A 26,616-nucleotide genomic window follows, 5' to 3' on the forward strand; every position below is an offset into this window, starting at 1 on the left:
GGTTCATAGGTCAACAGTCAGCCCCTGAGCCACACCAACCTGGCTTTTTGCCTTTGATTTTAAGAAAGTCACTTCTGACAGCCTGACAGAGGGAGAATGGAGGGCAGAGTGAGGGTTGTTTTAGAACAGGTTTGGTGGAAGGCAGTGTTGGGTCCCTTCTGGTAATGAAGCCCACGTCTGTTAGTGCTGTGCACGGGCGCGGTGTGTTCTTACACGGATAGAAATACCTTGTCACAGGAGCCTGTCCTCAGTGTGTCCCTGAGCGTCTCCAAACCCTTCTGGGGATTAAGAGGTAAAAACTCTCCACTGTGACAGTAGACATTTTTTGCCTTCTTTGCTGAGTTAACTGGTCGTGGTGCCGAAGCAAATTCGATTGCTGACATCAAACCCTATAGTGTGCTCTCCACCTCTGCACCAGCCACTTAAAATGTGCCAGCCTGCCCAGCCAGCGTGGCTTGGTGTTTATGCGCTGACCTATGAACCAGGAGGTCATGGTTCAATTCCCCGTCAGGACACATGCCCTAGCTGCGGGCTCAATCCCCAGTGGGGGGGATGTGCAGGAGGCAGCCGATCAATGATTCTCATCATTGATGTTTCTATCTCTCCCCTTCTCACTTCCTCTCTGAAATCAATAAAAAAAATTTTTTTAATGTGCCAGTCTCCCTTACTGTCTTTGGTGAAGCAATAAAGACTATTTTATTAAATCTCAGCCGATAGTGTACATCTTCCTACCACTCCCTGTGACGAAGTGGCGAGGATGCAGTAGCACCTCTCCTCCACCCCAGATGGGAAGGGAGACTGTCTCCAGGAGGTGCCCCTGGGCCTTTTGGCACCTGAGCCATTTGTACTTGAAAGGACTACTGACAGGCAGCAAGTTTTCAGACTGGCATTTGGTGGGCATTTTCTTGAAGATGAAGAATGTGAGTCTTAAGGAAAGAACTGACATGTTTGTTCCTAACGATAAAATTCCAGGTTTCAAATGAGGGTTAGAATCTTGAAAAGCTTCTATCTGCCATTGTGAGCTTGATGGCTTCCCAGTGATTAAAGCTGTTTGACGAGACAGGTGCCAATATTACTAGCACGTGTGTGTTCTCCGTGTCATCTGATGGACCATGCTGCATTTGGACTTGCGTGAGTTGGTGATCCAGATGACCATATGGTTTCTGTTTCTGTGTTGCAACTAATGTTTATGACACTACTGCTTGTCTAGGCTTGGTATGGGGGTAGCAAAGAACACCCACAATTACCTGGAAAGTTTCTTGTTTTAATTTTGGAAATAACAGTGTATTTCACATAAACAAAAGCTCTTTGGGGTTTTCAGTTTTTAAGAGTGTGGAGAGGCCTTGGGACCAAAAAGTTGGAGAGTTGCCTTTCAAGGACCTTGATAGCGGCAGATCTTGTTCCTGGATCCCATTTAGCCATTGGGGTTGCCCTGTAGGTACACAGGCTCCTGGTGGATAGCAGCTGAGGTTTTTAAACCTAAGGTGTCAAAGAATTATGCCTACCTGAGCTTAGCAGGGAAGGGAGCAGTCTTCAGCTAAGAACAAAACTTGCGCCTATGATGGGTTCCCCGCCTCCCTCACTGTTTCAGGAATGCCCACATTTTTTCCTTTGGGAAAGTTGTATTACGATGATGTGAATGAAAGTTTATGACCTGTTTTCTTTGCGTGGTGTAAAGGGTTACACACAATTGTGTTAGGAACTTAGCACTTGACTATAGATGTAAATATGAAATATAAAAAAGTCCAGATAAATGAACCAAATTGTCTAAAATGTCGTGTGTTCTGAATAGAGTTTATCTCATTCCACTCCATAGCATAGAAATATTTGATTTTTTCTTTTCTGATGAATTTTTCAACACTTAAGTCAAATCCAGATATATGTTGGTCTTTCAGAGTAACATAAATTAAAAACATTTTCATTCCTGAGAACATCTTAAATTTTGTTCTTGGGTTTTGAAATATAAAAGTAAGGTTTATTTCCAGTTTCTTCTGAAAAGTAAAGTTTCTGAACCATTGTAGTCTCATTTTGAGACCGATTTGCCACAACATTTAAGAGATTTGGTGGCTGTGGTGACCTGTTTTGCTAATGGGGTGAAATGGTCACTGTTGCTTTAAAAGGAGGGGCATCAGAATGTTTGTCTTTGTTCTGAGTCACTAAGGAGACCACAGTTACAAGAGACAGTTGGAGTGAGGCTAGGAGGAAAGAGGTGAGGTGGGTCCCCTTGGTTGGGGTGAGACTGTGAAATGTGTCAAAGGTAATACTTAGGGTCCCTCAGGGAACTGAGGCGCGTTTAGTGGGGCTGAGACCAAGTGAGGCCGTTTCTTTGTTCATTCAAAAGAGGGTGTAGGAAGAGAGATGTTTTTAATATAATACATGACCTGTACCACTCTGATGCTCGATTATAAAGTCTTTCTCAGGTTTTTTAACTAAAATGATGGTGTAGATGTAGAATTAAGGATTTTTAAAAATATATCTTACTGATTTTTTACAGAGAGGAAAGGAGAGGGATAGAGAGTTAGAAACATCGATGAGAGAGAAACATCGGATCAGCTGCCTCCTGCACATCCCCTACTGGGGATGTGCCCGCAACCCAGGTACATGACCTTGACTGGAATCGAACCTGGGACCCTTGAGTCCGCAGGCCAACGCTCTATCCACTGAGCCAAACTGGTCAGGGCTAGAATTAAGGATTTTTAAATAATTATTTAATTTTGTTGTTCAGCCTTTTCATGTTTTGTTTGTTTCTCTCTCTGTTGGGTTTTATTGAGAACTAGGATTGATTGGGTATTAGCTGACACCTGATTACTGGTTGTGGAACCCACCACCCCACCCCACCAGGGCCTGTTTTCTCTTATAGCCAGCTCCACCCTCCACCCTTGTCTGGTCCCAATGTGGTCACAGTATTTTCTCTAGAAGTCCTTGAAGGAAGGGAACTGTGTGTGTTGGGGGGGGGGGGGGGGCTTGTTTTTTTAAAAAAAAATTTAATGTAGTTAAGACTTATAAACCATCTTCTTTCTTTTAGGAGCTCACTCGTGTGAATGGTCTCACGGTAATCTGTGTAGTCGTCAGTGAGCAGTGACTGGCGGCAGCAGTGTTTGAGGCCTGGCTGTTTGCTTAGACCAAGTGCTTGCAACGGTCAGGCTGGGTTTTTGAATTCAGGACTTCTGGAGGCGTCCCAGTGTTCAGTGTCTGGCGGGTAACGTATCATCAGTGTTAAATGTCAACAGCAAAACCTTAAAAGTTTTGAGTTGTGTTTTCTATTTCTAAAGTGGCATTATATGTAAAGAAGGTCATGCAATGTAACATTCATATATGTTTGAAACATTCTAAACTTTAGCTGAAAAGTTTTTAGGTGAATATGGAATGATGCTTAGAATTGTTCTTTTCACCTTTTCTAAACTTTTGTGTGCATTCAACTGAAAAAGATAACTTAGGTGTTTTGGTGCCCACATTCAGCTTATAAAAATGTAAAAGACTATTCACACACACACACACACACACAAAACAATTAGCTCAAACTGGAAAAAATAACAATTTTATTCAGAGCAATTATTTTCCCATTGGTTATTTTATTAGTGCATAGAACTTGACGTCATGCGTTCTCTCTGTGGTGAAATGTACCTGCAGAGGAGATTTCCTCCTGCCGTGGGGATCGGGCTCCTTCCCCAGCCCTGCGGTAGCTTCATAGGCTCAGTCCCAGACCCTCTGAAATGGAGGGACTGTGGCTCCCTGCACTGCTTGTGGCCAAAGGCTGGTTCAGGCCCCTCACACTTTGCCTTGGGTAGGAATTGAGAATGGTGTATGAAATAAGGGCTTGATCCTCTTTTAAGGTGGCCCTTAGGTTTGCTACAAGTAGATTTGCAAGAGGAGAACACTTACCCAAAGGAGTCAGATTTCTAGGCCAGATGGGCAAACGGTTATAACTAGTGTGGTTAGTAACAGCTCTCACACGTACACGGAAGGATCACGGCCCTGTTCTTGGGAGCGTGAGTGCTGCTTCTCACATTGGAGCTCACAGCATTATGAGGTCAGCATTGCCTCCGGGATGCAGGCAGTTCACGTGACTGCTCAAGGTCACCAGCCAGAGCACTCTGTGTTGGAAGCTCCATAAGGACCTCACTTTAGTTCGGCTGTGACTAAAGAAGTGGTGTGGTCCTCCGTGGCACACATGCTAATGACACAGCCACTCCTGCAAGCTTCTGAGTGGTTGGGAGCATGAGGCCAGGTTCTAGGGTGAAGGGTGTGCGGAGCTGGATGGGAAATGGGGTGACAGCATTTAGTGGGAATAGAAAGGAGTCAGGTTGCATATTGAGTTTTGTGTATTTTATGTTTTGAAGGTCTTCATTCTATACCAGTCCTTCCCCTAGGATGGAACATGGTGTAAAGTCTGAGTCATCACTAGCATTTACATGTGACTGAAGCCTGGACAGCTCGGAAAATAATTCTTAAGGTACATACTGTGTTCTTTGGGTTTTATTATTTTCAAATAGGAGTAACGTTTTCACAAGCATGACCCTTCAGTAATCGTATTATAAGGAAAGGGAAAAGGAAGAATAGGGAAAAGAAACACACATTCAAAGTAGCCAAGGTTCAGTATTTCCTATGTGTCCTAGTCATCTGTTACGTAACAGCTAACCCTAGAACTCGTACTTTTGTAGCTACTAAGTCAGAGCTCAGCTGGGCTGTGGTGCAGGTCCAGCACACACCCTCTCTATGGGGTCTCTCCAGACAGGTGGTCGGACTTCTTATGTGACTGCTCAGGGCTCCAAAGCCCAGGACAGGAGCAGCCAGTATTCTCACCTACTGGGCCCGGGACTGGCACAGCGTCCCGTCCACTGTGCCCTGCAGGCAGAGTCCGCCTGACTCAGGGAGGGCAATGGCAGCCACCTCTCATCGCAGCAAACACTGTTCTGGTCATGTCCTTGCTGCCCGGGACTGTGGCTCAGTTGACATTTCCCCGCTACCTGTTTTATAAGACCTGGTCCTCACCAGTTAAATGGCAAAGTTACAGATTTGCTAGCTGTTTTTCTTTGTAATATTAGATGTATAACAACTAGGATTTTTTTCAAAAATCGCCTCAAATTATGACATGGCCTCACACTTGAAGAAGCACTGGTCACAATGACATTTTTTTACTTGTTTTAATGTCCACCTTCACTGTCCATGGGTAGGAAGCTGTTCCTTCCTGTGTGGTCCTGTGGGTGTCTCCCTCCTGTGGGGTGAAGGCCATGCTCCTCTAGCCCAGGGCCTCCCTGCTCACGCGCCAAGGAATGTGGCCTTATTAATGTTGGTTGTGGTTTGGTTGCATTTCCCCATTAGGTATGGATGAGAAAGGTGACCTGAGCCATGAGGAAGCCCCCAAGGTCATCAAACCCACCAGTAAAGAGTTTAGGAAAACGTGGGGGTTTCGAAGGACCACCATTGCTAAACGGGAGGGCGCTGGGGACACGGAGTTAGACTCTGTGGATCAGCAGCCCCAGCAGCAGCAGAGCCTTTCCTTGCGACGCAGTGGGCGGCAGCCAAAGCGGACTGAGAGGGTGGAGGAGTTTCTCACAACAGTCCGGCGCAGAGGGAGGAAGACGGTGCCTATCTCCCCTGAGGACCCCAGTGAGTCAACCTCTTGCCCAGTCACAGATGTCGAAACCGCTTCTGAGGGGAGCGTCGAGAGCTCCTCTGACAGTAAGAGTGGGCCCAAGGTTGGCCCCACAGGCAGTAAGGGACGACCAGCCTCATCTGCAAAGACCAAAGGAGATGATGGTGAGGACGACACCTCCGATAGTGATAGCGATGGGTTGACCTTGAAAGAACTTCAGAATCGCCTACGAAGAAAGCGTGAACAGGAGCCAGCTAATAGGGCCCTGAGGGTAGTCCAGAGTCGCCTGAGAAAGAAGCGTCGGGAAGAGGGCCCAGCAGAAGCCGTGGACGTGGAGGTGGCCGATGCCATGGAGAGCTCCCCACCCGGCCAGCAAGAGCCGGCAGATGAACAGGCAGCTAGTAGTGACAGAGAGGGGAAGTCAGAAGGGCGGACGACCCCAGGAGTCAAAGAGGAGGACCCTGGAAGCTCAGTCAAGCACAAGCCCGAGTGTGAGGTGTACGACCCCAATGCTCTGTATTGTATATGTCGTCAGCCTCACAACAACAGGTAGGTCATGGGCAAGGAGGTTGCTGGCTGCCCCGGGTTTTAGGGAAATCCATGTGAGAAAAGCAGTGGGATTTAGGGTTATAGAGCCGGGCTGAATGAGCAACTTGTGCATTGAAAAAGATGAACAAGTCATTGTCAGAAAGGGACTCTGGAGCCATACATTACATGTACTGTGGTCGCCGTAGGCCACTTGGGGCTCTTCACTGCCTTGGTCACACTAGCCACGTGCAGCCAGTGGCCAGAGTGCAAGGCGGCAAAGACACAACTACCCACCACCCACTGTCATCCCAGAGATCTCTCTGGGCTGGCGCTGCTCTGGTGGTGGTAGGGAGCTGTGGTCTGGTTCTTTAGGTGGGAGAAAGGCATTGTTGCTCTTTTGTGGAGACAGTACTGAGCTGGGGTGGGGGGATATTAGGAACCCTTTAGTTAACTTAAAATGCTCTACTCAAAACAAGATTGAGTGAACTTGCTTGAATGATGAGAGGGTATATGGTGTTTTTTATCCTGTCTCTACTTTTCTGTACGTTTGCATTTTTTTTTAACAATGTTGAAACCAATTTTTCTAAAATTGAGTGTGTATCTCTTTGTTTTCCATTCCTGGTTATTTTCCAATTTCAGGTTTATGATTTGCTGTGACCGATGTGAAGAATGGTTTCATGGCGATTGTGTGGGCATTTCTGAGGCTCGTGGAAGGCTCCTGGAGAGGAACGGGGAAGATTACATCTGCCCCAACTGCACCATTCTGCAGGTGCAGGACGAGCCTAACTCAGAAACCACCGACCAGCAGGAAGCGAGGCTGAGACCTGCAGACGCTGACAGCACTGACTGTACAAGTATCGGGACCATAGAGCAGAAATCCAGTGAAGACCAAGGAATAAAGGGGAGAATTGAGAAGGCTGCAAATCCAAGTGGCAAGAAAAAACTCAAGATATTCCAGCCTGTAAGTATTGCCTCCTAGGTCAGTGATGATCTGACTCCTGCTGACAAACATGAAGACAGGAGTTTGGTTCTTTTGGTTCCCAGAAGCAGTGTCATGTCTGATGAGGGTGGGCTGGTAGGAAAGCAGTTGTGTTTTGTGCTTTGTGAGCCTCCCCATTCCTGCTCCTGTGGGACTCCATGTCCAGCTCATAGACTATTACTGTTGACTCAACACTTTTCTTAACTGAACTGATGGACTGGCTTGTTAAAAATGAATCTTTCCGGAAGTGTTCTTTATGGAGTCTCATGTAACAAATCACAGTCGTCTTGGAGTTACTGAAGTGAGTGTGCCCTTGTCTCAACTGGCACCATCTTGATAGAACTTGCGGCCCCCCCCCCCCCCCCAAAAAAAAAGCACTTGTGAGCATTTAATGAACTTCCTTCTGTGTGGCTTCAAGGTAGCAGGACACAGCCTCTGCTGACACCCTTCGTTTTCTCCTCAGCTCTCCTGAAGCACTTGGCCTCCACTGTGACAGTTTTCTGTGGGAGCCTTCCCTTCCCCAGACTGTAGTAGTCTGATCGCACCACGTCAGTGATAGGAGCAGCTCCTGGCTTGTTTTTTGGCAGCATTTGTGTGTCTGCTCACTGATCAAGGTGCAGTTTACTAAGGTTGACAGTTGGGCAGAAGCGTGGGTTCTCTTTATGTGCTGATGCCTTGCACCTATTAGGTGATACTTGCCGAAATTGATCCTGTGATAATGCAAGCCACCTGCATTACCTCGGCCTCCTGGGTGCTTCCTGTGCTCACTGATGTGGCTGTGGCTCTCTTGGCCCCAAAGTTTTCAGGTCTTCCTCAGTCTGGATGGCATGCTGGTGGCTGAGATGCAAGAGAGCAAGAACTAGTGATCTTGAACCTGCCTTACTGGAGATGCTGAGGGGTGGTGGTGGCAGCTTTCACTTGGCTACTAGGGATTTAAATGACCTCAGCCAGGGACAGTCTCCAGCCCAGTGTCTGTGATTCTTGTCCACAGCTCTTTACTCCGTCCTTCTTTCCAGCTGGTCTTCAGGGCTGTGATTTTTTTGTCTTGTTTTCCATGGATTGTCAGCTTCCACTGTGGAGAGCCGTCTTGGGCTCTCGTGATTGCTCTGCTCAGGACATGTTTTCACTCCCAGTCTTCCTGCGTCTCAGCCACCCTTCACCAGCCACCCCTGGTGTGGCCAGCTGGGCTTGTGGGAGGGCGCCACTGCTGGTTGTGCCCTGCCTGTCCTCCTGCAGGTGTCCGGTGGCCAGAAGGCTGTGAGATGACCATGCCGAAGGGTCTCTTGCCTTCACATCCTGCACTGTGTTAGTGGGGACTGGAGCCTTCAGTATAGCTATTGTGAGGTACTGCAGGTACTCAATGGAAATATGATACCGTTAACAACTTTAGTCATTAGGAAGCGTTAACAGAAATGTAAATTAGTGGGGAAAGCCATCCTAATTTTATGTCTTTATTGTCAGTGTGTTTGAAACTATGTACGTTTAATTTTTATCTTGAGTGAAACTTGGATTCAGTGGAAGAAAAACTATTATCTTAAGTACTTAATGTGATACATAGATTTTGCTCAAGAACATTGAGGGATGTGTTTGTATGTTTGGTCTTGACCGTCAGACGTACTCAGCTTGTGATTACGTCAGGTTTCTAGCACCACAACTACAGACTTAGCAGGAAAACACGTACTTCTTAGCTCAGTTTCCACGGGTCACAAATGGCTAAGCCAGGCCCTCTGCCCAGGGTTGTCCTAGGCTGTATCCCAGGGGCCAGTGGAGGCCAGGGTCTCAGACCTGGCGGGTGAAGATCCACATCCAGAAGCTTCCATGTCTGTAAAGGTGTCCTGTGTGGTTTTGTAGCATGCTTATATTAAAAAAGTATTTGTTGTTTATCTGGGATTCAAACCTCATTGGGTATCTTGGCTCTCTCCTGCACCCTCACCCTCAGAGCCAGCCACTGATGGCCCTCACAACAGGGCCGCTTTCTTCAGAATGAGCAGCAATGTCTCCTCTTCTTTAACAGGTCCAGTTTCTCTGTTAGGTGTTTTCACCTGATTGAATCAGACCCTTTCAATTAATACCTTAACTGCTGGAATTGGTAAGTCTGAAGTCATGTGTTCTGTTCTGCAGGTCACAGAGTCTCCTGCTGCCGCAAAGTGTATTGGGCCTGGGTGCTCTAGCGTGGCGCAGCCCGACTCTGTCTACTGCAGCAGTGACTGCATTCTGAAACATGCTGCTGCCACCATGAAGTTCCTGAGTGCAGGGAAGGAGCCAAAACAAAAACCCAAAGAAAAGACCAAGACCAAGACCAAGCCAGAAACACTCGTTCTTCCCAGATCTAGTGTTGAGGTAAGCTGACCAAGACCACCACCCCCATTGCAAGAGTCAAAGCGTAAGTATACTCATGTTCCAGACTCGCTGGTTTGTTTGTAGAGTGTAGGGGACAGCGGCATAGATGTAAGTCAGGTGCCGTCCCCTCTCCTGTTGTCAGAATTCCCAGGGAGTATATATTATATATCCTCACATTTCCTTTTCTCTGCCCTCTAGCTGAGGGAGTGTTTAATGCGGGCCCGTAAAGCAAACCCGGGCGGCTGGCTGCTGTCCCTCAGCCAGCCCTATCCCAGGACCTGTTGGTGACCGCTGAGCCCATGTGGGAAGCAGCGCCACAGGCAGCCAGCCGGGCGGGGGCGGGCTCTGAGGCAAGACTGTCACTGCGAGACCTGGCTCTCAGGGGGTCTGGCTTTGAGGCACACGTGACTTGTGAAGAGTCAGGGTGTTTCAAGAATCACTTGACTCCCACTTGCATGCCCTCCTGGAGTTAGCTTAGGTTGGCATGGCCGTGGCATGGCCCCATTGCACTTGTATTGAGCAAGCCTAATGGAGTGTTTTCTTGACATAGTTGAATGCTTATTTAGCGTTTAGATGGCCTAACTTTTATTTATTTACTTTTGTTAATTCCTTACCTGAGGGTATTTTTTCCATTGCTTTTAAAGAGAGTGGGAGGGAGGGAGGGAAAAACATCGATGTGAGAGAGACACGACTGGTTGCCTCCCCGCACGCGCCCCAACTGGAAAAGGGGAGCAAACCCAAAACCCAGGTACGTGTCCTTGACCGGGAATCAAACCCGAGACCCTTTAGTTCACAGGTGGATGCTCTAACCACTGAGAAACACCTGCTAAGACTCAATGGCCTGATTTTTATTTGTTTTTGTTTTTGTTTTTTATTTCAGAGAGGAAGGGAGAGGGAGAGGATAGAAACAGATGATGAGAGAGAATCATCAACAACTGCCTCCTGCATACCCCACACTGAGGACTGAGCCCACAACCCGGGCATATGCCCTGACCGGGAATCGAACCATGACCTCCTGGTTCATAGGTGAACACTCAGCCACTGAGCCATGCCAGCTGGGCTAGATGGCCTAATTTTTAAGGCTGGTAATTTTGAATCAACTGCTGTGTCCAGTAAGAGTGACAGTGCAGGATGCCTGATGGAGAGCATGGGAGTGTGGGTCCTGGCCTTGTTGCCCAGCGTCGCCCTCTCCCACAGTGTTGTGGGCAGGCACACTCTCATAGAGGCCCTTCCCACTTGGGTCTTACCTCTTTTCACCACCTGCTCAAGGGACTTGTTCTATGTTACCCTGGCTGCCTCACACCTCAGCTGGATGACAGTTATTCTGTGTTGGGCCTCGTGTCACTCAGAAGTTGAAGCCCTTCCCAGCCATTATGGTGGAATGTTGAGGGCTCAGCTGGTGGTGAGGCCTGCTGAGGCCTGGTGCTGAGCAGGCGTGGTGCCCAGGCTCAGGGTGGGGTGGGAGTGTGAGTGACCTTAAGCATGTTCTCACCTTCATTGAGAAGGGAAGAGAATGAAGGTTGACTTTTGATCTCCTTAATGATTGGGGTTTTACTGATTATCTAGGCAGGCATTAAAGTCTCTTCTGTGCCCAAGAGACCCGCTCCAGACAAGAAAGAGAATGCCATGAAGAAGGCAGTGGTGGCCCCTGCTCGGACTGAGGTCCTTGTGAAGGAAACGACTTGCGAGAGCAGCACGCCATCCTGGGCGAGCGACCACAATTACAATGCAGTAAAGCCAGAACAGACTGCTGCCCTGTGGCCGTCACTGTTGTATAAATGTATGTATCATCTAGGGGTGGCTTCTGGACCCTTCCCTGTCTTTCGGGATGTCTGTCCATTCAGGACTGTCCAGAACTAGGAGGTGTAACCAAGCTCAAAGCTGCACCTCCAGGGATGGAAGCAAATACCAGGGAGCCCCAGGGGCTCATGCTTAGCCTGTTTCCCACAAAGCCCTGCAAACCTCAGTGTTGAATGTGGCACCTGGCAATTGAGGTCTAATCTGTTTTCATTATCAGACGCTGGTAAGTATTTAGTATTGTTGCCAACAAAGTCCAATGAGCGGGTACTCTTGCCCGGCACTCCAAGTTCACCACCATCCACACTACAGGTGCATCATTATCACCGCTCTGTTAGCTGCACAGGTTTCCACACTGCCCTTGAGCACGTGTGGCCATCACTTCTTTTGTGTGTTGGGAGTTCTTTCTGCAAATTGATGATGCAATGATAGTCAACTAAAGTACAATTTCTGAGCTGAGAAGTTTTTCTTGTTCAGTACACATTACATATCCCCATAAACACACTCCTGGTCTCACACCGAGCGCCGTGTGTCTCAGGTAAGTGGGCGAGGTGTCTCCTAAAGCAGACTCCACCAGGGGCCTCCAGACTTCTCTGGACGCCGGACTATAGGTCGTGCCTCCCCACCCCCAAAAAATGAGGAGTTGAGGTATTGCCAGTCAGTCTGTGAGATCCCAGATTTGCTTATGCAGGAGGACCTTTGGTTTCTTGTTTTTCAGCCTAACTCTCCAAAATTAAATTGGTCTGCAGGGCACATCTTACTCTATTACTAAGATTATTTTTATTCAGTGTTTTGTGCTGTTTTTTATACTGTTTTATGCCTTTTTTTAAAGCACTGAAAGGTTAAAAAGCCCTGAATCCCAAGATTATTGAGCTCTTCTGCCTTCTCCTTTTAGTCACCTTTTAACAGTCACTGAGGGAGGATACCTGTAGGTAGGCGCTGGACTAGTATAATTAGAAAATGTGTAACTAAATGGCCTAATACCTAAGTAAATTGCAAAGTAATACTAGATTTTTTTTATTATTTTAGGAATACGTTTTTAAGTACAGTTAACAAACTATAGCACACCTGTGAAGTAGCACTTTATATTATAGAGGCTGTGAGCATACCTAAAAACGTACATCACTTATGTGTGAACGGATGGTAACCGTGACTTTGGAGTCCTGTGTACTGTGCTCTAAGTGGGTTACAGGTTACAGGATGCAGCAGAATCAGGAAACCCAGGCACATCTATCAAGGTCCTGGCGACTGATTTCCATCTGTTGACTAGAGCTGGAAAGCTGCTCTGAGGCACCCTGTGCGGAGTTATGAGGACAGGATGGCTCTCTCCCTGGACTCTAATCCCACTGTGACCTTGAGAGAAGAAAGGAATTGGGGGTGGGGAGATACACCAGGGGCCCATTTCTCTGCTCACAGACTGGGTTTTCTTTTCTTCTCCACCTCCTCTCTCCATATCAGCTCCTCCCTGAAGCTTCATGGGCTTCAGTTGACAGAAAGTTGGAACAAACTAATGACTAACCCTTCCTAGCACATTGACGCCAGTTAAAACTGATGGATATCCAGAATTGATTGAGTGCAGGGGGGATATTTTCGAGTTGCTTTTGATCATTTTTTTTGTTAACCCAGAAATGTCATCTTCCCAAAAAATGATTGGGAAGGGGTCATTGGAAAATACTGACTTCAGCCGGGGTGAGTAGCAGTTGTGTCTACCTCTGACCCAGATCATCCTTTCACAGTCGCTGTAGCACACACAGAACCCGGCGGCCCCATGAGGACCCCTACCTGCCGCCCTGGCCGGCTTCAGAACGGGCTTTTCTGGGTTGGGATGGTGAGATTCAGGGTGCACCTGATGCTGGGACACTGGCCTGGGCATGTGGAGCCTTCTTCAGCCCAGAGAGCCAGGGTGCTGCTCCTGGAGGTGCTCTGTGCTGCCTGGATGTGGATGCAGGCACAACTGTCGGGGTACATGGTCTGGGACCCTCCAGTAAACCACGTCGAAGTTTGCGCTTCCTCCTCACGAAAGTATCAGTAGGTCCTGCGTGCTCTCAGGGTAATGCTATTAACATACACTCATTCCTGATTGATTTCTTTTATTTAAATTGTTTTTGAGGTTTTCTGTACTTGTGGAAACAATTGTTTTTTAATTTCTCCCCCAAATCATGTTTGTGCTTTTACAGTTTTATTTTTTTCCTCTTTATTTCCACTATTGGTTTGCCTTCCTTATTGTTAAAGCATGGAGAGAGCTTAACCTTTTTTTTCCTTTCTTTTTTCTTATTTTTTTTTTTTTCTAAAATGCCCCAGGTTTATTAGAAAGAATATGGAAGTGGAATTCTGGTATTTGTATTCTAGTATTTTGGGCTCCTTAAATGTCTCAATAGGTGACTTAAAACATGGAATCTAAACAAGTTTTGACTGAAATACGAGATTTCTACAGTTTATCTATGAGAATTAAAATGGAAAACCCTAAGGGAACCAGGACACCCAAATCCGGATGGTTTATTAAACATGGTGCCCAGATACAGCATTTCCCCCCAGTCCAGTCCATGTGTGGCCATGCAGATCGTCCACGAGCTGTGAGAAGTGGATGGAGAACACGGACTCTCACGAGGGTGACTAATGGCATGGGCTCCAGGAGCATATTTCACAAATCATCAGAGGAAACAAGTTTCCTATAATAAAAAATGTAGGGGATTCTAGAACCCAAGCATATTTTGTAGATATTTAAGCGGGGACGGGGGGGGGGGGGGGTCTTTATCAGCTGCGTGAGCCATTTTTACCTGTCTCTTCCAGGATTGTCAGTAGCAATAAAATGTGGCTGGGACAAACCAGACTTCGTCCATATGAACCAATTCCCCTCCTACCTCTCCCCCACCCCCCAGAGGAAAAACCAAAGCTTGTACTGATGGATTTAGTTTGACCGCTGCTGTTTTTAGTGTTCTCCATACAGCCGCAATTTTCTTGGTTGTCAGTGACATTCTTTTGGTATTTTACAGTGTTGTACTTTTATAACATTAAAATACCCAACTGCGCAGGTACTTCTATCGGGGAAAGGTTTCATGTACATAAACATTTGAGATGAAACCCCTCAGCAGCACGCTGTGCTGGAGCCCCAGGGGAGGGGGGTGCTAAAACTTCCAGCTCAGGGTGGGTCCTGCTCCCTCCACCTGCTCTTTAGTGACCTATGACCTTTTGGAGCTTTGGGCCCATCTGATACTGCTTGCCACTGTGGTGGCATCATCAGTGTTAGAGCCCAAGTGCCCCTCTGAAGACGCTGCTGCAGGTCTTCCAGTGTGCTACACAAGTCGTTGGGTGTATTTATATAAAATCATAAAATACTGTTCTTGATGTTTGTGCGTGGCACAGAGCTGTGCCCACAGTTATGCTCTTAGCTTCTGAGAATTGAAGAAGTAAACTTAGAAGATGGAGAAGAAGTTTTGCCGCTTTGATTTGTTTAAGTGAAAGCACCTGTCATTGCGCGGGTGGACCCGGAGCAGCTCGGCAGGAAGAGCCAAGGTAACTGCTGCCTAGCCGCTGCGTCTGCACGGCCACCCGCCGGCCCTGGGCGTCCACTCGTGACCCTTTGTGACCTGGAGCTCACAGGGAGGATCTAAGACCCTGCCCCCATCATGTTCGTGAAGTAGTAAACAATTTGGGCACAGATGATATTGGTTAAACTGTAGCCATATTAACGTGAGGAGGCTGCCTGGTGACAGTGCTGAGATGGCAGGAAAGCGGCAGCTGCGCTCCGCAGGCCACCACCCCGCCAGGCTGTCTGCCTGTCCTCTTGATTACACGCCTGGCTCCCCACGAGGCCTTGATCACATTATTCTAGTGTTCGTGGTGAAGAATAATTGGGTCAGTTGTTTCATATGCTGTCAGTCCAACATGAATTTGCAAAACCCTGTATGTGAGACTTAAAATGAAGAAGGGCATTAACCTCCAGATACATACTTGGTTTTTGCAAGTTTCTTTGAAGAGTTCTAGGCACCTCTCCATTTAAGTGTAAATCACCCAAATATGACATCAGATAAGTCAACTGGGAAAGATTTGTGGCCCAAACCATAGCCGTTCAGACCTCTTTAGAGACATCCCAATGATAGAGCATCTCCCGTCTGAGCAGCAGCTGGGAGGTGGCTTACACTCAAGTGTTCTCTAGGAATTTGTGTTTTCTAACAAAAGCAAATCAGAACTTACTGAAAAACTCAAAATATTTAAGCAAATGCATAAAAGCAAAATGATTTCTTGCTATTACTTGATATTTGGGAAGAATTGTAACAGGAAACCCAGGTTGCAGTGAGAAAGTTAATGTACCTGGGTCCCGCTGAGCTGAAAATAGAACTGAAGTCACCACGAACAGTTCACGTCCACGCTTTCTCCACTGTGTCATCAGAGCCTCTCTGGCTCTGTTACAGAGACGGCTCTCTCAGTGGTAGCTGCCTCAGTCTGACTGCAAGCGGATATGGGACCCAGTGGGTGGTGGTGGTGGTGTGGAGCAGGGTGCTGAGTCAGTGGGCAGCTCCAGGGAGGGGACCCCTGCCAGGGCCTCTGTCTGCTTCCTGCATCTGCCATAAGGTTGGCTCACTGTCACACCACATGCTCACTTCATTTCTTTGGCTCTTAACAGCCAGTCACTAAGAAGCAGGCCCACCCGGGCAGCATTGTGACACTCTTGGGATTTTGGGGTTCGGGTGGTTATATTGGCATATTGAGAAGGATGCGGTGTATATATAGCATTATGCAATTGCTCTGAGGGCTTTTCACCAGGCCCTGTGCCTGTGCTGGTTGGGTGCACCCCCATATTTACTTGCAGTCCTGCTATAACTTCATTTGGGTGTCTGCAGTCTCCATGTGGCAGACAGCAACAGTGCTGGTGAGACCCGTGTCCTCCAGTCTTCACTGAGGCCCGCCAGTGCCACCCAGAGGCCAGCAATGCCCCCACAGCCTACCTTTGCAGTGTGACAAGGCCCCTCACTCCATGCTTACTGGGAAATGAGCCAATTAGAGAGTTGCTGATTACCGGTCCCTGAGAACACCAGCCTTAGTTCTACACTAGGCCTCTCCCCAACCTTCCGTTCCCATTACCAACGTGGCCAGCAGGTAGAAACTGTTCTGGCCCACAGGGCAGCCCTGCCTCCTACAGCTGCTAAGGAGTCTGGCTCCCCAAGTCAGCCGGACCTGGAGCTCGGGAAGAAGCAGGCCCCAGAGTGGGAGCTAAAGGCGCCTTAACTGCCAGGACAGCCCAGACTGGCACACTCCCAGGGCCCCCTCTGCCCACACTGCGATCACTGCTGATACTGCCAGCCGTGCCACTGCAGATCAGCAGGGAGTTCAGCTCGGGGGGGCGGGCGGGGGGGGGTGTCTGCCGTCCCCTGAAGCCACCCCAGCATGGGGTGTGCTGCTTTTCTAGAATGGATTCTTCCTCGTTGGTTATCAAATTATTCCCTGCCCTTCCATAAAGGTATACACAACATAGAAGTGAATTTAGGTGAAGGTTTTGCAAATTCGATTTTAGCTCTACTCAAAAAGAGTTTCTGTCACTGTGAGAATGTTCCGGCACTGCACTGGAGTCACTGTCATTCCAGAATGTCCCAAATCCAGCTTTCAGAGGGGCCACATGTGCTAACATGTGTAGCAGTTGCTACATGGAAGTTTTTACATGTTTCTAATATGTCCCTTCAAAGTAGAAGAGGTTGGTGGCCAACTTGTTGGAGTCCACTGGTTTCAGACATTTTACCAGTAATTAGTTGTACCTGTTTATGCCCTTAGGAGGTCAGATAAAGGATAGTGAAGCTTGACTTTCAAGAGGCTAAAGCAACTGATTTTATGAACTCGCATGATGGTTAAGGAAAGTCATCTCTACTTTTTAAGTAGATTGCGTGTGTTCACTGTTACCGCTCTTGGTGACAGGTCATTTTAATTGTGTGTGGGAGATGTTTTAAAAGTAACCTCTCAGTGGGGTTTCCCTGAATGAGAAAAAGGCCAGTTAGACCAGAAGTATTGATCTTAGGTTCTGATCTGGAGACAGACCCAGAGCTTTTGAAGTTAATACAAATGTGTCACGTGAAATAATGTCCAACAACAAGGTTTGTCCCAGGCCCCAGCATGCAGGTGTCCTGTGTCACAGTCAGGCATCCTCTTCAGGTGTTGGGATGTACCTGGGCCAGGCTTTTAGAGTTCGTGAAACGTGTGCTTCTAGAATACTCCGCCAGATGTGTGTTTATCAAAGGCAGTGACTGAACTGGTTTCAGGTCCCAGTTTGCATCGTCGGCAGTTCGCTCCTCCCTGACTGCCGATAGATGACTTCCCTGCCTGGTGCTCAGTGACCTCCCTCTGAGGCAGTGCCTTAGACACTCAAGCAGCACCGGCTCCTCAGTGCCCAGCCTCTGCCCCTGCCAGGTCCCCATTACTGAACCTGAGCTTGAGTGATCCTGCGGGGAAGGCGCTGCAGACCTCAGCCACATCCACACGTAAAAATGAATTCCCAAGGGCCGCCGCCTCAGGTGTGTGGACTCGGTCTGATGAAGTGATGTGTAGAAAGGCTGCTTTATCTTTGTCCCTGTCCCGTGTCTCACTTTGTCAGACTTGGGAGTGTGCTTTATTTAGAAACCCAGTTCCCAAAGAACTGCAGCCTTAGAGGTGAGCCTTGGTGACGGTAGGCCTGGTAATGACAAGCAGGGCAGGCGGAGAAGCGGCTGGCGGAGGCCTGGAGCCCCAGCAAGCTTGGGGGTCTGGTGCACAGACCACCTTAGGCTGGGGTAGGCAGGGGATGTGAGGACTTTGAGAGGAAAATACGGGATTTAAAGTCAATTGATGATAGGAACAAGGGACTTCTAACACTGTCCTAGCTCTTGGGTCCTGGTGGTGCTGTTGCACAAACTAAAATTGGGTGATTGCACTCACATGACCAGTGGGAGGAATGTGAGGTCCCTGCGTGCCTTTAGGAAAGCCCAGTGCTGAACTGGCCTCACCTGCCGCGGCAGGCGGGCAGTGCTCAGGGTGGTGGCTCTGGCCCTCTGCCAAGGCAGCCACAGCTGGTGGTGGTGTCTGCCTAGGCCCTGGAGCATCAACACCTGGGAGGGTGGCATCTGGAGAAAGGGTCTCACCAGCTTCCAGACTTCCTCCCTGATTTACTGGAAGTTGGGAGGAGCTGTGGTGGCTGGCTGGTGGCTGATTTTTAAGCCCTGGGTAAAATTGACAGTTCACTGGAGCATCATCTATTGAAGCCCTGTCCTCATTTGCACGTATGGGAGTCTTAGAGGCGCACTGCTGCACAAGTAGTTTGAGAAAAACCCCACCTATAGGAGGCGCCTTTACATCGGCCCCTTGGGGCCTGGTCGGTGTCCTGGCTCGCTTACTGGGCCCACCCGTTCCCGCCATTCTGTGTGTATGTGTGTGGAGCAAGGGCCGTCTGTAAACCTGCCAGCCTGGCTTTGGTCGGCTGCACACCCTGGGACTGAGGGCGCGGCATCTGTCTGAGAATTGTCTTCCTCGTGTCCCTCAGACCTTAGGTATGCCGGCCTGGCAGGGTTAATGTAATCCAGACTTCAGCATGCTCTCTCTCTCTCAAATAAAAAGTACTGGTGTCAAAATTTTTGTTCCAAGTTGAAGGGTTTTGATAATGTTTTGAGCTTTTGACTACAATTCTTGTTTGGATTAAAAGCGCTGATTTACGGTCTTAACCAGTAATCAAATACAACTGGTAGTTTTAAATGAGAATGTTTATATCAGCATAATCTATTCTTGTCACCTTAGTATTAGAGTGATAAGTCTTCCCATGTTACAGATTTCTGCCAGCTTTCCTGTGTTTTATAAGTGGCATCGTATTGACTTTTGTCCAAAAGAATGATGAACACTTGTGGGTGACCTCCCCCCAAAGGACTCTTACTCCTTCCACAGCCTCCAGGGCTCGGAGGCAGTCTGTGCCAATCCTGAAGAGATTTTTTTAAAGTCATGTTTACAAAGAAATTGTACTCGAGTTCTTAGTGAAAGTGCTCTTCTGAATTTACTGCTTTAAAATATATTTTTATTGATTTCACAGTAAATCATTGTTCTTTAAATACAGTTTTATTGATTTCAGAGAGGGAGAAAGAGAGGAACATCAATGATGAGAGAGTATCATTGATCGGCTGCCTCCTGCACGTCCCCCACTGAGGATCAAGCCCACAACCCAGGCATGTGCCCTTGACTGGAATCGAACCCAGAATCCTTCAGTCCTCAGGCGGACGCTCTATCCACTGAGCCAAACTGGCTAGGGCAGTAAAGCATTTCTTTCTGAAATAAAGTATGGTCACAATCATAAATATTGTCAGACGCCTTAATTACACTCCTTTTCTGAATTAGATAATTACTTTTAAAACCATTTTCCCTAAATCAGTGTCTCATACAATAAAGTCTGGTGACTTCCCCCCCCCGCCGCCCCCCCTCCCTCCGCCCCCCCCCTCCCCCCGCCGCCCCCCCCTCCGCCCCCGCCTGCCCCTTAGTTTTCACACTGAGTTTGATTCTAAGGGGAACCGTTGGGGAGGGAGGCATGTTTTCGTTGTATTGGTTTCATGTGTGTACGGCTTAGTGGTTAGAGCTTTGCCCTGGCTGGTTTGGCTCAGTGAATAGAGTGTCGGCCTGCGGACTGAAGGATCCTGGGTTTGATTCCTGACAAGGACATGTACCTCGATGGCAGGCTCCTCCTGGCCCGGGCCCTGGTCGGGGGTGATGCAGGAGGCAACCAATGAATGTGTTTCTCTCACATCGATATTGCTCTCTGCCTTTCTCTCTCCCACTCTCTAAAAAAATCAATGGAAAAATATCCTCAGGTGAGGATTTAAAAAAATCATATACTTCACATAGGGTTCCCCTCAATATTGCCAATACCTCAACTGGGGCCTGGTAAGCTTTGCTAGTGTGAGGCTGCGCATGCTTTTCTGTCACCTGACAGTGCACTGCATGCCCTCCTGCCTCACTAACGTCGTGTGTTCTTTGCAGCCATGAAGGAAGACCGGCAAGTGGAGAACACGGCAGCTGCGATGCCGAAGAAAGTGGCTGCTCAGGGACCTGCTGTGGGCAGCAGGCAGCCTGCAGCCCGGAGTCTCCTTCCAAAGAAGTCCCCTCCTTTCACAAATGTGACCAAGCCAGTCATCAGGAAGTTGCCTTCAGGCTTCAAGGGCACTATACCCAAGAGGCCGTGGGCCTCGGCTGCCCCCTCGGGCAGTGTTCCTGCCACCAAGCAGGCAGGGCTGGTGCCTGGTGCCACCACATCTACTTCCAAAAAGCTGCCAGGCTCCTCTGCCCCTGGGGGAGCCGCCAGGAAGCCCATGGTGACATCTGTCCCCTTGGCCTCTCCAGCCCCAGGACGCCTGGGGGCCTCAAGCACCACCCCATCACAGCCAAATTCTCAGATTCGGCAAAATATAAGGCGCTCCTTGAAAGAGATTCTGTGGAAAAGGTGGGCTGTTAGGCTTGATTATCTGTTAAAGTGAAAGCTTTCTGCTGTTGGGAGAATGAAGTGCAAGCTCAGGGTTTACACAGGTGTGTTTCTTTTAGAGCCAGTGACAGTGATGACCTCATGATGACAGAGAGCGAGGTCGGGAAGGTTGCATTCCACATCGAGAAAGAGATGTTCAACCTCTTCCACGTCACTGACAATCGCTACAAGAGCAAGTACCGCAGCATCATGTTCAACCTCAAGGACCCCAAGAACCAGGTGTGTGCCTCAGGGCGGCTTCCTGCTGCGGAGCAGAGGGCACTGCTCTGGGCTCTGAGTGTCACGTCATTAAACCGTACATAGCGTGAGACAGTCACACCCTTTCTGCGGAAGCCAGCAGGCATTTTTGTTCCCTTTGACACTGGCCATCGGTGTAGGGAATAAGGGTGCGTCCGTCCTTCCTTCCCTTAGCTGTGGCCTGGGCTTCGCTGGCTCCCTAAAGTCCATCTGTAGTTCACCAGATGCGTCTCTCTTAAATATGGCCGTAAAATTGCTTTCTCATCATTTCATTGGTTCCAGAATAAAGTTCAAATTCCTTATGGTAGCATGTGGGTATCTCCATATTTGGGCTTTATTGTCATTCCACCTCAGCGGAGCGAGCCTGTCCTCGGGGGTTCCTTAGATGAACTCTGCTGTGCTCACTGTTCGGACAGGTGCTGTGCACACCTGGGTGGGGCACTTGGTTCTCACAGCAGCCGTGGGAGGGCAGTGCTGTCCCCACGGGTAGAGTGGCCTGGACTCTGGCCCGGTGTGGCTCCTGCTTCTTGCACTGGGTTCATGGTTGCCCATTTCTCTGCCTCTTAAACTCTCACCTGTGCTCAGAAGCAGGGTCAGAGGGAAGCTCTGACTTCCCATCTTGCCTCTTACGCCCTGGCAGAAGAGGTCTCTCCTCACCTTTAGCCCTAACACTACCTTTTGGAGTTGACCTACTTTCCGAGGTCTCTTTCTAGCAGTTGGTGCAGCGTGGGCCTCGGGTCAGCTGTACAGGCCCAGTGCCAATGTTTTCTGGGCATGTTAGCTCCCATGAGCTCTTAGGGAGTTGCCACACCTTGAGGCCCCTGCTGTGCTGGGCCTGGTGCTTTGGCCTGTGTCACCAGCCTCTGGGCAGGGACTCCACCTACCGCTCTGTTTCCTCCATGCCCTTCCTTGGGTCTTGGAGACATTCACTCAACTATCCTGAACCAGTGAATGAAAAATGTTTGTTCACAGGGTCTCTTCCACCGTGTTCTGCGTGAAGAAATCTCTTTGGCCAAACTTGTGAGAATGAAGCCAGAAGAACTTGTGTCTAAAGAGCTTTCCACATGGAAAGAGAGGCCGACAAAACCTGTGAGTGCTGGGGAGCGGCTGCCAGAAGCCCGAGCAGCTGGCCTTGCCCGGAAGTAAAGGCTGCTCTGGGAGCAGGAGGGCGCCCACTAAGGCTGTCTTCTCTCTTAGGTGATGGAGTCCAGGGCAAGATTGCACCAGGAAAGTAAAAAGACAGCCGTCAGGCAGGAGGCCATTCCCGACATGGAAGACTCGCCCCCAGTCTCAGACTCGGATGTAAGCCTGTGGGTTAGGGTTACACAGTTGTCGTGTCTCAGCGGTTTGTGCTCGGTCTCAGCCCTTGCTGGACTGGGAAGCAGTGACCCACGCCGTGTCCCTTCTTTTCCTCTTAGGAGCAGGAGTCAGTACGTGCTGTTCCCGAGAAAAGCGCTGCACCCGCCCTGGACCTCTTCAGCAGCATGTTAAAGGACACGACGGGCCAGCACCGCGCCCACCTCTTTGACCTGAACTGCAAGATCTGTACAGGTGAGCAGGTGAGGGGAGGCCTTTGTTTAACACTGCTGACCCGTGTATGGCAATTGTATTCACCCCAAGTTTAAAACATGACACAGCCGGGATGGTCTTTGGGAGCGTGTGAAGTCAGCCCCTGCTTTTAGAGCATTGCCCCTTTATCCTTGAAAAATGGTCATTTTCTTGGGGGCAGGCTGTACCCTCAAACCAAGCCTCTCTTGTGCTACAGGTCAGGTTCCATCATCAGAAGATGAACCGGCTCCAAAAAGACAAAAATTGTCAGCTCCTGCTAAGAAAGAAGAGTCCAAATCCAAGCACGACAGCTCTGCCTGTGAGCCAGCTCTTAGCTCAGCGGGTGAGGCAGTGCCAGAAAGTCTCCCTGAAAACACCTCTGAGCCAGACCCCGAGAGTGCGTCCCAGACTCTCTTGGAAAGGAGGTACTTATCCGAGGCTCCAGGAGACGGCCCGCCTGAGCCCTGTACCCCGGAAGGGCCTTCTTGCCCAGCCTCCTGTGGGGGCACAGTGCTCACCACTGTCACCATGTCTGGCCGAGACCCCAGGACCGCACAAAGCGCAGCGAGCACCGTCATGCCTCCTGCCGCAGCCCTCCCAGGCAGCACCCACCTGGCAGAGCCGCCACAGGAAGTCCTAAAGCCTGCTACGACCGCGGTGCTGGTGCCCAAGTCCATACTAGCCAAGCCGTCCTCCTCCCCCGAGCCCAGATACCTGCTGTCGGTCCCGCCGTCCCCAAGCATCAGGTGCGGTCTCCACGTGGGTTCGCTTCTCGTAGAGTAACGGGAGGGGCAGAAAGAGCGACTCATCCTCAGCTCTGCAGTCGCCCAGCGGCACCGCTGCTCTGGAGGGTTGTGTAAGGCACTCGGTGTCCCACATTTAAGGTGCCGGACGCCATTTAGAGGTTTAAATCTTGAAAAGTTGAGTACATGGCCATCGGGTTTGGTGGCCTATTCAGTATTTTTCCTTGACAAGAATATCTGTTTATCATAATGACTAAAGTAGTTAATTTGAAAAAGTGAGCTACCAAACCTGCCCGAACTTTCACTTTTGTAATATGTAAAGTCTTCGCACTCTGGACGTTCTTTGTGCAAAGAGCTTTACTCCTTTTCTCTGGTTTTGTTTTGCAGCACTGCGGCGTCTCGGTCCCCTCCAGAAGGAGATACGACCCTCTTTCTGTCTCGACTCAGCACCATATGGAAAGGATTTATTAACATGCAGAGTGTAGCAAAGTTTGTCACTAAGGCTTACCCCGTCTCTGGATGTTTTGATTATCTCAGTGAGGTTAGAGCCAAGAGAAAGTGAGAGAGAGAGAGAGAGAGAGAGTGTGTGTGTGTGTGTGTGTGTGTGTGTGTGTGTGTGGACACCTCTCATAGGCGTTCTGATCCTGTGGGATTGTCTGCCATCGGTGATTGAGCACCTCTGAAGTTACAGCGGGGACTGATGGACAAGTCCACAGGTTGAGCAGCTTGGACAGAAATTTCAATGAGTAATTGGGCCTCCCGGCTTCTGTGAAGAAGCCCAGTGGTCTTCCTCCTCTCTCTGTTCTGCTTGGGCATTTACCCAGAGTGTGCGACCTGCCTTGGTGTGCAGTGACACACACAGTGAACAGAGCCCTGGACAGGCGGCGTTTCTGGAGACACTTGAGTCAATCCTGCACTCTGTCTTCACAGAGCTAACGCGCGTGTTCGGTACAAGGCTGTCATCATCCCCACCATGGGTTTGGTAACTCACAATCCTGTACCACTTGGTACAGTTATTACCCTTTCTTTGGAATCTTGACTCACTAGCTTGGGGCCCTGAAATGACTGTATCAGCCTCTGAATGCTGGTTTACCTGTCACTTATGCAAAGTGCATTTTGTTTAGGACCTGCCCGACACTATTCACATTGGTGGACGGATCGCACCCAGGACTGTGTGGGACTATGTCGGCAAACTCAAATCCTCTGTGTCTAAGGTACTGCTCATTGTCTGCACCACCGAAGAAGGTGCTCGTTCTAACACAGCTCTGCCCTCACTTCTCATCCTGATGGGTTACTATGTGAAATGTCAGCTTCCTAAGTATTTCCAGTTGGATGTTCAAAGTTAAGTTTGGAGCTGGATGAGGCGGGCGGGTGGGAGTGCTGTAGTGCTGAGGTTTGGTGCTGACTGATCATGGGCACATGCAGGTCATTGTTAGGGTTAGGGAGCAGCCACTCTGTTCCCGGTGGTCCTCTGTGCACCCGAGGTTAGCCACAGCCACGTGTGCATGGACAGTGCTCGTGGAGCCAGGCTATCATTTTTCTCAGTTCACAGGGTTTCAGGCCCTCCAGTCTAGCTTAGCCCTCCTGTTAGATAGGCACAGGGAGTTCTGTAGCTCACCACTTTGCCCTGCTCATTGATTGTCCTGGTATGAGAACTCCACAGGTGGGTGCTATTCCGAGGACCCGCGGCTGTGAGTTCAGAAGCCTGGCCCTTGAGCCTGTGCTCTCTCTGCCGCTCCATTGCTAACAGGACTGAAATTGAAGTCAGAACCGCATCTCTCTTGTTCAGATCGATGCTGTTTCCGGCACTGCAGGCCAATCCTCCCTGTCCTGTTTGTGTTGCAGGAGCTGTGTCTGATCCGCTTCCATCCCGCCACGGAGGAGGAGGAGGTGGCCTATATATCTCTCTACTCCTATTTTAGCAGCCGCGGCCGCTTTGGCGTTGTTGCTAACAATAGTAGGCACATCAAGGACCTCTACCTGATCCCACTGAGCTCTGAGGACCCTGTTCCATCCAAGCTCTTGCCCTTTGAGGGACCAGGTAAGCACCTCTGGTCACACATATCCCCTTCCCCTGACACCGAGTCCTACTGACCTGCCACCAGTGGTCGTAACTCCCCCCCCCCCCCCAACCCCCCACTGTCTGTCTGGCAGCAGGAACTAGCAGTCACATGAAGCTACATTGAGCTGGACAGTGCAGCTCTAGGCTTGGGTGGTGGCACCAGAATACCCTTATTATTGGCATAAATTGTCTTAGAAAAGTTTTATGAAGGGAAAAGCCCTCAGCGTTCCACCAGCCTTTCACTTTCATGGCCTTGGTCATTGGACGGGTCAGGTGCCCAGGAGTCTGGACAGGATAGGAGGGGAGGAGCGGTGGAGAGGCAACACTTCACAGCGCTGGTCACTGCCGCCTCCCCCAGGGGGTTTCTGTGGACACCCCGCTCAGAAGGTGAGCAGGTGCCACTCGGAGGCGCTCTCTGCCTCTGTCAGAGAGTCATTTCCAAGAGATACAAGAACAGGTAGTGAAGGAGAAAAATTTGAGAAATACTTTTAAATCTGTTCAAGTTTTAATTTTTAATAAGTTATTTCATCTTTTGCAAAATACTTAGTGTTTACTCCTTCCTTATAAAGTGCTGCTTTTAAATGATTTCTTACAAATTAACCTTTAAAAATGTCAGACTTGTCAAAGGGTTGAGGGTGATTCCAAAGGGACATAGTCTGTGGGGTTTCAGCTCTTTGTAACCTGAGAAGAAGCTGGTGCAAGATATCTAAATTGATGTGTCTCCTTGGCTGTGAAGTCCCCCAGGATTAACAGTGCCAAGAAGATGACAAGACACATGGTGATGCTCTTTTGAAGGGCTTTGTCCTAGAGGCAGTGACTGAACCCTCTGACCATCACTGGGGCTGCCTAGACCATGGCACCTTCATGCCTTGACCTCGTCACCAGGCCTTGGCAAGTGCTCCCACCACAGCCACGTACTGCACTCACACCACACCTACACTAGCTGGGCCCTGGCTGTCGCCCCACTCCCACAGGCACGCCCAGTCCTGGCTGGGGCACACGCTTAACACAGGTGGCTCAGTTTGCCCTGATTTCAGAATTGTGTCCACAAAGGGGTTGGTGTCAGTAACCCCAGGTTCAGTACTTACTGCACAATCATCAAGCTCTCTTCATGCGGAATACATTTTAAAAGCCAGGCACTCAGGGTGTCCTCTCGTACTCCTTGGGGATAAAGAAATGCCACCTGGCAGTGGGTGGCAGAAAGAACCTTGGTGGAGGTTCTTGGTGAGCAGCTCTGAAGCGGTTGGCGAGCTCCCTGATGACCATGAAGGGCAGCATCCTGTGTCCCTGAAGGTGAGAGAAAGAAGCTGA

At 49.3% G+C, this 26,616-nt stretch overlaps 1 protein-coding gene across 1 annotated transcript in view; it reads left to right on the plus strand.

Annotated features, from left to right (window-relative positions):
• The window catches only part of DIDO1 (death inducer-obliterator 1), a 43,461-nt gene that overhangs the window by 6,743 nt on the left and 10,102 nt on the right, over positions 1-26,616 (plus strand). Inside the window, exons 2-16 of the mRNA XM_081097551.1 lie at positions 3,026-3,199; positions 4,341-4,453; positions 5,323-6,145; positions 6,764-7,085; positions 9,225-9,443; positions 11,010-11,223; positions 20,217-20,676; positions 20,775-20,934; positions 21,925-22,041; positions 22,150-22,254; positions 22,371-22,503; positions 22,718-23,246; positions 23,631-23,784; positions 24,368-24,457; positions 25,089-25,284. Coding sequence (XP_080953677.1) covers positions 5,325-6,145; positions 6,764-7,085; positions 9,225-9,443; positions 11,010-11,223; positions 20,217-20,676; positions 20,775-20,934; positions 21,925-22,041; positions 22,150-22,254; positions 22,371-22,503; positions 22,718-23,246; positions 23,631-23,784; positions 24,368-24,457; positions 25,089-25,284 — 3,520 coding nt within the window. The 5' untranslated portion in view covers positions 3,026-3,199; positions 4,341-4,453; positions 5,323-5,324. The remainder of the gene's footprint in view (positions 1-3,025; positions 3,200-4,340; positions 4,454-5,322; positions 6,146-6,763; positions 7,086-9,224; positions 9,444-11,009; positions 11,224-20,216; positions 20,677-20,774; positions 20,935-21,924; positions 22,042-22,149; positions 22,255-22,370; positions 22,504-22,717; positions 23,247-23,630; positions 23,785-24,367; positions 24,458-25,088; positions 25,285-26,616) is intronic.

The sequence above is a fragment of the Myotis nattereri genome (genome assembly GCF_964212035.1).
Source record: "Myotis nattereri genome assembly, chromosome: 8".
Classification (NCBI taxonomy): domain Eukaryota; kingdom Metazoa; phylum Chordata; class Mammalia; order Chiroptera; family Vespertilionidae; genus Myotis; species Myotis nattereri.